Below are 13,280 nucleotides of genomic sequence, written 5' to 3' on the forward strand. Positions count from 1 at the left end.
GAACAAGGAAACATTTGCTATCCTCCAGTCTTCTGGCACTATTCCTGTAGACAATGAAGACATAAAGATCAAAGCCAAAGGCTCTGCAATCTTCTTCCCAGAGATTTCTTGGATAAATCCCTTCTGGCCCAGGGGACCTATCTATTTTCACACTTTGCAGAATTACTAACACCTCCTCCTTGTGAACCTCAATCCCATCTCGTCTAATAGCCTGTATCTCAGTATTCTCCGCGACAACATTGTCTTTTTCCAGTGTGAATACTGATGAAACATTTTCATTTAGCGTTTCCCCATCTCTTCAGACTCTACCCACAACCTCCCACTACTGTCCTTGATTGGCCCTAATCTTACTCTCGTCATTCTTTTATTCCTGATATAAAGCTTTAGGGTTTTCCTTGATCCTACCTGCCAACGACTTCTCGTGTCCCCTCCTGGCTCTTCTTAGCTCTCTCTTTAGGTCTTTCCTGGCTAACTTGTAACTCTCAAGAGCCCAAACTGAGCCTTCACATCTCATTCTAACAGAAGCCTTCTCCTTCCTTTTATCAAGGGTTTAGAGGCTTATGAGCCAAATGCTGGCAAATGGGAATAGATTACTTTGGTATGGATGAGTTGGACTGAAGGTCTGTTTCCACGCTGGACATCTCTAGAACTGTATGACAATAACTTGGCACTGAATCAAGGGTTTTGTGCATATTTTAAATTAAACAATTAATTAATGTAAACAACGTGAGAGTTTGTGTCAGCAGTGCAAGAGTATATGTTTGAGGACATGAGAAATATCCCTTAACTTGATTGTGAATATACTGTAGGACAAGTGTTAGTATGAATGAGACTGTGTGTGTGTGAATGAGTGTGAGTGCAGGTGTGAGTATTGATGAACGTGTATGTGGTTCCTGCTTTCCTCCCATTCACAATCACATGACCAAGCAGTAATAGTGTGGCATCCAACAGAAGTGGCACAGATCACACAGCATCCTGGCAAAGTGCCATGGAATTACCAGGAGAAAGTGAGGACTGCAGATGCTGGAGAGTCAGAGTCGCGAAGGGGACACTGGAAAAACACAGCAGGTCAGGCAGCATCTGAGGAGCAGGAGAATCGATGTTTTGCACATAAGCCCTTTATCAGGGATTATCACTGCAGTACCAACATGTGGGTGATTCTAATCTCGAGTTTTAACCTCCCTCTTTCTTCTGGAGATCACTATACTGTCATGATGATGAATTAGAACCCTAGATCACCTATGGACACATTGAACTTTTAATTCTAAATGTTATTTAAGAAAAGCAATTACAGCCAAACCAGAAGTGAGAATGGATATTCTAAACAATATATTTCAGTGACTGTGGACGGCTTAGTCTTGAGGGAGATTATGTAATGTAACACCAGATGAGTGTCAAGGAGCTTCAAAAAGAGAAATGCATTTCAAGCTGAACTGTACTTTCCTGTGAATTACCTTAGACAGAGAAAAGAGATTTGTCCAATTGAACGACATGTTTATGCTTTCCCTTTTTAAGAATACACAAGAACGTGAGTTAAAAGTCAGTTTTAACTCCGGTCTGGGTGTGCTATTGTGCAAAGATGTGTGCTGTGAGAGTCACATATGAGAAAACCACAAGTCTCCCTTGCACTGAAGGATGTTCTTACTGGAAGCCAGGAAAGAAATGAAAGTTCTGCCAAAGTGAAACAAGACAAAGAGCTTTCAGCTAACCCACAAAGTCAAGCATCTTAAAACCAACCACTCACTATCCGACATGTGTTACCGCTATCGTCTAAAGTAACAGCTGCAAAGGTGCTAGTCTACTCTTCACAGAACTCCGAGACTGATCCATATCTCTTTATTCAACTTCTGCCTTTTTCGTAGATACATATTTTGTTTCTAATCTCTGTGCATATGTATCACATCATTACTTCACATGATTAGTAATTAGTAAATTTACTGTTTTGTTAACTGGTAATTTACCTGGTAACTGGCCTGGTTAAATCAGCTGCTTTGAAATTACAGTTTCATTTGTGTTTGTGACATAGTCATCAACATAGGAAGGGATTCTTTGTGAATTAACCTTGTCAGGACCATTGAGTGTACAGGTAAATAAAGAAGCTGAACTAATTCAGTCAGGTCACCCTGGAATTTGACAATTTGGGGTATCATCTTGGATTGCACCAATTAGGAATCTTGTCCAGGGTCTGGTTGTAATAACTGGTTATAGTTTGGCCAGTTGCATGTCTCACGACACTGTGATGTTCTCACCTGTTAAGCTGTGCATGGAGCATCTCCAGCCTGGATTCCACCTCCAGCCGTGCCCTGTCCTCCATGCTGGATGCTCTCCCCAAGTTAGCATGAGCTGACGCCGAACGTGCTTGTAATTCTGAAAAATGGCTGTCCTTTCTCTCGTCCCAGAAACTGAACATATTTGACACACTTGTAAAAGTACCTGAAAGAGGTGCAGGTTGAAACAGCTAAGTAAGCTCCAGAGAAACTTTACACAATACATTGACAGAAAAATGCATAGGGGTCAAAGGTAATACTGGGTTTAAACTGCAGACCGGCCAAAAGGATTGATGGGCTAAATGATTGGCTCCATTAACTGGTTAATGATGGGATAAATGACTTTTTCCTGTGCTTTAATTAACAGGCTGAATGGGCTGAATGACCTCTTGTAACAGCTAAGGGGTTAAATGGCTGATGTATTTATGAGATAATAAACTGACACAGAGAGGGGATTCCTGCTGCTCAGAGTTTATTCCCAGCAGATATTTTAAAATTATTTATTCATGGGGTGTAGGTGTCATTGGATGTCCCGGCATTTATTGCCTATCCCGAGTTATAGAGTCATAGAGATGTATAGCATGGAAACAGGCCCTTCGGTCCAACCCATCCATGCCAATCAGATATCCCAACCCAATTTAGTCCCACCTGCCATCCCTCCAAACCCTACCTATTCATATACCCATCCAAATACCTTTTAAATGTTGCAATTGTACCAGCCTCCACCACTTCCTCTGGCAGCTCATTCCATACACGTACCACCCTCTGAAAAGATTGCCCTTTAGGTCTCTTTTATATCTTTCCCCTCTCACCCTAAACCTATGCCCTCTAGTTCTGGACTCCCCCACCCCAGGGAAAGACTTTGTCTATTTAGCCTATCCATGGCCCTCCTGGAGAAGGTGGGGGTGAGCTGCCTTCTTGAACCACTGCAGTCCACCTGCTGTGGGTTGACCCACAATGCTCTGAGGGAGGGAATTCCAGGATTTTGACTCAGAGACAGTAAAGGACGGCGACATATTTCCCAGTCAGGATGGTGAGGGGGACCCTGCAGGGGATGGTGTTCCCATGTATCTGCTGCCCTTGTCCTTCTAGATGATAGAGGTCACAGGTCTAGAAAGTAACTGTCAAAGGAACCTTGGTGAATTCCTGTAGTGCATCTTGTAGACGGTATATACTGCTGCTACTGTGTGTCCATGATAAAGAATGTGATTGTGGGTGTGCTGCTCGATCCCAATGGTGTAAAGCTACCTCAGTGTTGCTAGAGTTATACCTACCTAGGAAAATGGGGAATATTCCATCACACACCTCATTTTGTAGATGGACGGGTTTGCGAAGTCAGGAAGTGAGTTACTCTCTGCAGGATTCCTCGCTTCTGACCTGCTCTTGTAGTCATTCTATTTATATGGCAAGTCCAGTTCAGTTTCTGGTTACACCCAGGATGTAAATAGTAGGGTGCCATTGGTAATTGTCAAGTGGCAATGGTTAGATTGATTCTTATTGGAGACGAACATTGCCCGGCAGCACTTTAAATACTTGTTAGCCCCAATCTGTATATTGTCCAGATCTTGTTGCATTTGAACACGGACTGCTTCAGTAGCTGAGGTGTGACGAATGGTGCTGAACATTATTCAATCATTGGCAAACATCCCTCCGTCTGACCCTATGGTGGAGGGAAGGTCACTGATGAAGCAGTAGGGAGTGATTGGGCCTAGGACACTACCCTGAGGAACATCTGTCATTGGGAAATGATAAAGTCTATTATAAAGAATGTAACAGCAGAGCATTTAGAATTACTTAATCGAAAGTAGTAGATGCATTATGGCCTTATGAAAAGGCAACCATGCCTGACAAATTCTTTCAGTGGGTTAGAAGCAGGATGGATAAAGGGATGTAATATATTTGGCTTTCCAAGAAGTGTTTGATAAGGTACTCAATATTAGCCAACTCAATAAGGGGTTTAGCGGTATTATCACTGGGCGTGTTCATCCAGAAACCCGGCTAACATTCTGGGGACCCAGGTCTGAATCCCACCGTGACACCTGTTGGAATTTGTATTCACTTAAAAAAAAAACTCTGGAATCCATTGCCAATTGTCAGGAAAAATCCATTTGGGTCACTAATACCCTTTAGGGAAGGAAATCTGCCATCCTGACCTGGTCTGGACTATATGTGAATCCTGACCCACACCAATGTGGCTGACTCTTAACTGCCCTCTGAGGCAATTGGGAATGGGCAGTAAATGTTGGCCGAGCCAGCAATGCCCTCATTCAGTTAATTGATTAAAAATATCTGAGCCCATGGAATTGAGGATAATCCATTAACATGGTTTGAACGTTGGCTAACAAATAGAAGACTGAGAGTTGGGATAAAAAGGGCAACTTCAGGACTGCATCCTGTAACTAGCAGAGTGCCACAGGGATCAGTGACGTGGCCACAATGAGTTATAATGCAAATTAGTGATTTAGATGATGGAACTGAATGTATTATCAACAAGTTTGTGGAAGACACAACAACATGTGGGACAGCAAGTAGAAGGGTGACACAGAGATTTAGAGAGGGTGTGGTCCAGAACTTGGCAGAAATGCTTTGGGAGGAGGATGAGTAGAGCTAAATATTATTTAAATGGAAAAGGACTACAGAAAGCTGCAGCACAGAGGGATTTGGGGTCATTGTTCATCAACCATAAAAAGCTATCATCCAAATTCAGTTGGTAATAAGGAAGGCAAATAGACAGTTAGCCTTTATTTCAAAGGGACTGGAGCATAAAGATATGGTGGTCTTGCTAAAAATATACAAGGCACTAGTCCGACCACAACTGGAATCCTGTGAACTGTTTTGGTCCTCATACACTAACACCGGAGACGGTCCTGAGAAAATTCACTAGTTTGACGAAAGATTTTCTGATGAGGAGAGGTTTGTGTAAGTTGGGCCTGCGTTCATTGGAGTTTCAGAGAATGAAAGGAGACATTATTAAAACATTCTATATTCTCAGAAATTGACAGGATTGATGTAGAGAGGTTGTTTCCCCTTGAGGGACGGTCTATGACCAGAGGGCATCATCTCAGAGTAACAGGTCATCGTGATAAATAGACAAAGTCTTTTCCCTGGAGTCGGGAGTCCAGAATTAGAGGGAATAGGTTTATGGTGAGAGGGGAAAGATATAAAAGAGACCTAAGGGGCAACTGTTTCATGCAGAGGGTGGTACGTGTGTGGAATGAGCTGCCAGAGGATGTGATGGAGGCTGGTACAATTGCAACATGTAAGAGACATTTGGATGGGTATATGAATAGGAAGGGTTTGGAGGGATATGGGCTGGGTGCTGGCAGGTGGGACTAGATTGGGTTGGGATATCTGGTCGGGGTGGACAGGTTGGACCGAAGGGTCTGTTTCCATGCTGTACATCTCTATGACTCTATGACTGTATGAGATGAGGAGGAATTTCTTGAATGGCTTTCCATTCCTCTTTATAAATGTTTATTCAGAAACAAAATGGAGCTGGGCTATCGGCAGAAGTGGAAAGGTGAGGGATGGGAAACAGAAAAGGAAAACAGGTTTCCTGAATACAATTCCAATGAAGACAACTGTCATGAGACCTCAACAGCCCAACAAATTCACAAAGAGTTGTGGATGACTCTGGTACCTGTGAAGTGATGGGTTCCATTGCCTTTCTTCCTGTACTCCATGGGGACTGGGTCAGATGTAACAAAGTTCAGATTGGTTGCTGGTGATCTGCTGTTCATCTCAGTCACGCTGGAGGCGGAAGCTTTGAGGTTGTCCTCCCTGGTCTGTGAGCGGGGTGTCATGCTGCTGTCATCCCAGTGCTCCCTTGCTGTATGAGTGCGGTGGTTTGTAAGTGGGACCTTGGCTCCATCAGGATCTCCTTTATTCAGAGTCTCTGAAATCCAAAGCTTTAATGAATATTACACTCCATTTCTCAGCACCTGCACTCAACAACGAAGAGATCTCACAATACTGTGAGAAAAATAACCCTCTCCCTGCATTGTAAAATACCCTCTCAACCCCTGAAGGCACTGGGTTAGCACTCCATGGATTTTGGTCACTCACTGCTCATTGGGGTCTCCAAGGATATTTGACTACAGTGAGCATTCTTACAGTTAAATCTAGAAAAAAAACACGAAAAAAGAAGGCTGAGGGGGGTGACCAAATGGAGGTCACTAATATTATGAGGAGATTGGATCAGGTGGTGTAGAGAAGATACTTTGACTTACAAGGGTGTCTCAGACGAACAGAGCATTTACAAATGTGGGAAGGAATTCAGGAGAAATGTCGATCTGGGTAGCAGCAGGAAAATGACACTCACCACCACATAGTGAAAAATAGTGATGGGTTCAAGGGCACGCTAAATAAACACATGGGGGAGAAAAGGATTTTGAAAAGGTTTGGATGAGATGCAAAGGGATCGGAGGTGTTGTGTAGGTTATTGGCTCTGAAAGGGTTTATGCTAGAGTCGGTCTGTGCTCACCCAATCTGATAATGTCATACAATCTTGGGTGGGAAAATGGGGAAATATCTTGAAGGGGACAGATATGACATCTACTGTCTGATAATTTCAATCTCAAGCTAGTATCCCTGATTACTGTCCTGCACTAAACTACATCTTATTCAGATATGAGCCTCTTCTAAGGACTCATTGGTCATTGCCCCTCGGATCACTGTAAAGCAATTGCCAGAAGGCCCAGTTTCAAGTCCCACCTGCTCCAGAGATAGAGTTAGAGAGTAATAGAGATGTACAGCATGGAAATAGACCCTTCGGTCCAACCCGTCCACGCCGACCAGATATTCCAACACAATCTAGTCCCACCTGCCAGCACCCGGCCCATATCCCTCCAAACCCTTCCTATTCATATAACCATCCAAATGCCTTTTAAATGTTGCAATTACACCAGCATCCACCACTTCCTCTGGCAGCTCATTCCATACACGTACCACCCTCTGCATGAAAAAGGTTGCCCTTTAGGTCTCTTTTATATCTTTCCCCTCTCACCCTAAACCTATGCCCTCTCGTTCTGGACACCCCGACCACAGGGAAAAGACTTTGTCTATTTATCCTATCCATGCACCTTATGATTTTGTAAACCTCTATAAGGTCACCCCTCAGCCTCCGACACTCCAGGGAAAACAGCCCCAGCCTCTCCCGATAGCTCAAATCCTCCAACCCTGGCAACATCCTTGTAAATCCTTTCTGACCCTTTCAAGTTTCACAACATCTTTCCAATAGGAAGGAGACCAGAATTGCACACAATATTCCAACCAATGAAATATTGGCCTAACCAATGTCCTGTACAGCCACAACATGACCTCCCAATTCCTGTACTCAATACTCTGACCAATAAAGGAAAGCATACCAAACGCCTTCTTCACTATCCTATCTACCTGCGACTCGACTTTCAAGGAGTTATGAACCTGCACTCAAAGGTCTCTTTGTTCAGCAACACTCCCTAGGACCTTACCATTAAGTGGATAAGTCCTGCTAAGATTTGCTTTCCCAAAATGCAGCACCTCACATTTATCTAAATTAAACTCCATCTGCCACTTCTTAGCCCATTGGCCCATCTGGTCAAGATCCTGTTGTAATCTGAGGTAACCTTCTTCGCTGTCCACTACACCTCCAATTTTGGTGTCATCTACAAACTTACTAACTGTACCTCTTATGCTTTCATCCAAATCATTTATGTAAATGACAAAAGGTAGAAGACGCAGCACCGATTCTTGTGGCACTCCATTGGTCACAGGCCTCCAGTCTGAAAAACAACCCTCCCCCACCACCCTCTGTCTTCTACCTTTGAGCCAGTTCTGTATCCAATTGGCTAGTTCTCCCTGTATTCCATGAGATCTAACCTTGCTAATCAGTCTCCCATGGGGAACCTTGTCGAATGCCTTACTGAAGTCCATATAGATCACATCTACCACTCTTCCCTCATTAATCCTCTTTGTTACTTCTTCAAAAAACTCAATCAAGTTTGTGAGACATGATTTCCCACGCACAAAGTCATGTTGACTACTTCTTTTATCCTGAATCAGTCCTTGCCTTTCCAAATACATGTACATCCTGTCCCTCAGGATTCCCTCCAAGAACTTGCCCACCACCGAGGTCAGGCTCACCGGTCTATAGTTCCCTGGCTTGTCCTTACCGCCCTTCTTAAACAGTGGCACCACGTTTGCCAACATCCAGTCTTCTGGCACCTCACCTGAAACTATCAATGGCACAAATATCTCAGCAAGAGGCCCAGCAATCACTTCTCTCGCTTCCGACAGAGTTCTAGGGTACACCTGATCAGGTCCTGGGGATTTATTCACCTTTATGTTTTTCAAGACATCCAGCACTTCCTCCTCTGTAATCTGGACATTTTGCAAGATGTCATCATCTATTTCCCTACAGTCTGTATCTTCCATATCCTTTTCCACAGTAAATACTGATGCAAAATATTCATTTAGTATCTCCCCCATTTTCTGTGGCTCCACACAAAGGCCGCCTTGCTGATCTTTGAGGAGTCCTATTCTCTCCCTAGTTACCCTTTGGTCCTTAATGTATTTGTAAAAACCTTTTGCATTCCCCTTAATTCTATTTGCCAAAGCTATCTCATGTCCCCTTTTTGCCCTCCTGATTTCCCTCTTAAGTATACTCCTACTGCCTTTATACTCTTCTAAGGATTCACTTGATCTATCCTGTCTGTACCTGACATATGCTTCCTTCTTCTCCTTAACCAAACCCTTAATTTCTTTAGTCATCCAGCATTCCCTATACCTACCAGCCTTCCCTTTCACCCTGACAGGAATATACTTTCTCTGGATTCTTGTTATCTCATTTCTGAAGGCTTCCCATTTTCCAGCCGTCCCTTTACCTGCGAACATCTGCCTCCAATCAGCTTTCGAAAGTTCTTGCCAAATACCGTCAAAACTGGCCTTTCTCCAATTTAGAACTTCAACTTTTAGATCTGGTCTATCCTTTTCCATCACTGTTTTAAAATCTTATAGAATTATGGTCGCTGGCCCCAAAGTGCTCTCCCACTGACACCTCAGTCACCTGCCCTGCCTTATTTCCCAAGAGTAGGTCAAGTTTTGCACCTTCTCTAGTAGGTACATCCATATACTGAATCAGAAAATTGTCTTGTACACACTTGACAAATTCCTCTCTATCTAAACCCTTAACACTATGGCAGTCCCAGTTGATGTTTGGAAAGTTAAAATCCCCTACCATAACCACCCTATTATTCTTACAGATAGCTGAGATCTCCTTATAAGTTTGTTTCTCAATTTCCCTCTGACTATTAGGGGGTCTATGATACAATCCCAATAAGGTGATCATCCCTTTCTTATTTCCCAGTGGATTCGTGAACAGGCCGGGTTTTAGTAGAGGGTATCCTGATTGGATTACTATCCTTCTGGTATGGGCATCTGAAGAGATAGGTTAGAGTGGTGCTAGAAAAGCACAGAAGGTCAGGCGGCATCCGAAGAGCAGGAAAATTACGTTTCGGGCAAAAGCCCTTCATCAGGAAGAAGGGCTTTTGCCCGAAACATTGATTTTTCCTGCTCCTCGGATGCTGCCTGACCTTCTGCACTTTTCCAGCACTACTCCAATCTCCAGCATCTGCAGTACCCACATTAGCCCATCTGAAGAGATAGTTTCATGGATAGTTCAGTGGGATCCTGCATGGAATCTCAATTTTTTGACTTGCAATTAAATGACAAATTCTTCTAAGACCATGAGTATGGTGACCTAAGTGCCTCAAATTCTTGATTCAGAACCCAAAGTTTACAAGCTCATAATCCCATTCAGGCAGGTAAGGAAACTAAGCTCAGTCAAGTCTGATCATTGCTGAACCTGCACCAGAAAATAATGATGAAGTTCATGGGATAGCCGACAGGAACCATCTCCCTGCTCCTCAAACTCCACTCCCCAACCCAGTCAGGATCTATTTGTCACTCCCTGAGACACCATGTTCTTAACAAATTCCCTTGCAGCAACGCATGCTGCACTGAACGACTAGCATTAGATCCACAAATGATTCTAAATAATACTGCCTTGCCGTTGCACCGAGGTTGCAGAGCTAATTGTATATCAATTGTTTAATTGTAGGTTGATGCTGATTATTTGGGGATTCTCTTGCGCCTCATTAAATACACACTGAAACAAATATAAAGGACTTACATAAAGGCTGGACTTTGTTCCCAGTCAAAGGGAGTAGAGGCAGGAGAATTTCTCTTCAATTCATTGCAGGGTTCACAATACAGGACGTCATTGTTGATTGAAAAGACTTATTGGTACCACACCGTGACTTGCCCTCCATTTCACCCTCAGACATTGTGGACATTGCAAATACAGTAATAATGGAGTCACGGACTGATCATTGTTAATTAATCAATTCATTAATCGGTCATCAATCGCTATCTATTAGCACAACTTTAGGGCTGTTGTGGGGCATTGCCCTACCACTGGGCCAAAGAGTCCAGGTTCTGCCCACAGGAGCCAGTTAGAATTGTCAGAGGTGGACATGACTCAAGGGAATGAGGTAGGGAACACAGTGAACAAACTGAATGTGACTGTGTGAGGATAGGGTGAGTGTGGAAACCAGGGATATAGTGAGTGTGTTAATGCAGAATGTGTATTAACTGCCTCTATTGCTGATAGGCTTTACTTAACCCAGCAGCTGTGTGGTGTGTGTTCTGGGACTGTGGATATGTAACTGGCGTTCACCTTGATTCACTGGTTTTGCATCACCCTCGTCTGGAGCTGGTGATATTTATTGGACACTTATGCAGCTGTTGATTGTAAGGGACAGAGTGCCCAGTCTGCACACTCACCAGTGTTACTCCTTTCCCAGAATGATTGCTTCCTTCGTCGAACTCTTCTGTTCCCATTGTCCGAATCCTCACTCGGGGGTGAACGGAGTATCCGATCTGCCTAGGAAATGCATTTTAAAGAACACGATAAAGTGCTTGTCTTAAACAAGGAGGCTCTCAGATTGCAGGACACCTTTGGGGAGGTTGAGGGACTGACTCTACTGGTCGGGTCAGTAAAGGTAAAGTCATCATAATCCTACCAGACCATGGGGCTGCCTTGTCATTTCTGAGAGACGACTGGTGGTGATTTAACCTGAGGGTCATCACAGCTCAGGCCAGGGGAGAGGTTGAGAAGGAGAATCCTTCCCGGTAACCTGTGTGATAACTCCATAATTTAGGAATTGTAGAAGTGTGGGGAGGCGATGGCCTAGTGGTATTGCTGCTGGAATGTTGACCCAGAGACCCAGGTAATGTTCTGGGGACCCGGGTTCAAACACAGCAGATGGTGGCATTTCAATTGAGAAATAAACTGGAATCACGAGTCTAATGATGACCATGAAATCGTTGTCAGTGTAACACCATACACTAACTTTGGCTAGCTACCAAATATGTCCTCGTACAAATGAACAGCACACATCTGTATAAATAGATGTAGCTGTGTAACAGCGAATACTAAGTGTGTCTTTATCTTTCTGTAAATTGACAGTCTCTCTGCACACCAAGCACGAATGCCCTTTAGGGAAGGAAACTACCATCTTTACCTGGTCGGGCCTACACGTGACTCCAAACCCACAGCAATGTGGTTAACTCTCAACTGCCTTCTGGGCAATTAGGAATGGGCAACAAATGCAGGTCTAGCCAGTGACACTCCCATCCCACAGATGAATGCATTGTAAGCTAGCCATCCAGCTCACGGACCCCACACACTCAGTGCAGGCTGCTCATCAGATACAACATCCACTAATACACAAAACAGTCTTAGTGTAGACTGACAGACTGGCTGCACACGGGCATGCTTGACGCACAGTGGTACACAGACGTACCGAATGTACACTACTACGTGGAATAGCTGTTTGAACGTGAGCAGAACAGTACAGGCTTGGAGGGCTGAAGGGCCTGTTCCTGTGCTGTAATTTTCTTTGTTCTTTGATACACTTTGCACATGAACATGCTTGGTGTGCAGAGACACTGTCAGTTTACAGAAAGATAAAGACACACTTAGTATTCGCTGTTACACAGCTACATCTATTTATACAGATGTGTGCTGTTCATTTGTACAAGGACCTATTTGGTAGCTAGCCAAACTTAGTGTATGGTGTGACACTGCTCCTACTGCACTACACCGATACAGCAGACACTTTGGGGGTACCAAATCCCTTTCAGAGTACCCCTGCTTTGTATAGATATGCTTGATAGCTCTGATTTTAAATATGGAGGGAGGGAGGCTTAGTGCACATGCTCAGTTAAAATGGGCCATGTACTTGATGTATTATGAATAAAACATAAGAATTAAAAGCAGGAGGAGGGCCATTCAGCCCTTTGAGCTGCCCCACTATTCAATATGATCCTGGCTAATCTCACCTTGCCCTCAACTCCACTTTCCCATCTGCTGTCCATAACCCGTAACTAATTGAAAAGCAGCCTTGTGTCCTCCTTACATGTACTCAATCTCCCAGCATCCGCAGCTCTCTGGGGGAGTGAATTCCACAGATTTATGATCCTCTGAGAGAGGCAATTTCTCCCATATTAAATCTGCTGCCCCTTATCCTAATACAATGGCGTCTCATTCTAGAGGCTACACATGAGGGAAACACCCTCCCTTTGTTTAACTTAACACCTTCTAAACCTCAGGTAATCTCCACAATCCTTCCAAACTCCAGAGAGTGTAGGCCTAAACTGCTCAATCTCTCTGGGATGGGGAGAGTGAGGAGCCACTGAGAATAAGTGGACCACTAAAGGAGGGCTGAGCAATGGATTATTGCATCGCCATCCTTACAGTGGTTTTCTTGTGCAGTGTTAAATATATTAAAGGGTAAAGTCAAGATTTGATGGGGTGGAGCCTGTTGCCATGGATAGAGAATAAAGCAGGATCATAGAAATTCCAACACAGGAAGAGGCCATTCAGCCCATAAAACAGGGCTGTCTCATTCTATTTCCTTCCACTAGCCCCAAATTTAATGCTTAAGTACTTAAACAATCCGTTATTAAAGG

At 43.8% G+C, this 13,280-nt stretch overlaps 1 protein-coding gene across 1 annotated transcript in view; it reads right to left on the reverse strand.

Moving 5' to 3' along the window:
- LOC140465578 (voltage-gated inwardly rectifying potassium channel KCNH6-like) overlaps nt 1-13,280 on the reverse strand; it is a gene marked incomplete at its 5' end in the record, with an annotated part of 52,990 nt that overhangs the window by 8,096 nt on the left and 31,614 nt on the right. Inside the window, 3 exons of the mRNA XM_072561120.1 lie at nt 2,250-2,433; nt 5,908-6,162; nt 11,091-11,190. Of these exons, the coding sequence (XP_072417221.1) occupies nt 2,250-2,433; nt 5,908-6,162; nt 11,091-11,190 (539 nt within the window). The remainder of the gene's footprint in view (nt 1-2,249; nt 2,434-5,907; nt 6,163-11,090; nt 11,191-13,280) is intronic.

The sequence above is a fragment of the Chiloscyllium punctatum genome, chromosome 42 (genome assembly GCF_047496795.1).
Source record: "Chiloscyllium punctatum isolate Juve2018m chromosome 42, sChiPun1.3, whole genome shotgun sequence".
In the NCBI taxonomy this organism is placed as follows: Eukaryota; Metazoa; Chordata; class Chondrichthyes; order Orectolobiformes; family Hemiscylliidae; genus Chiloscyllium; species Chiloscyllium punctatum.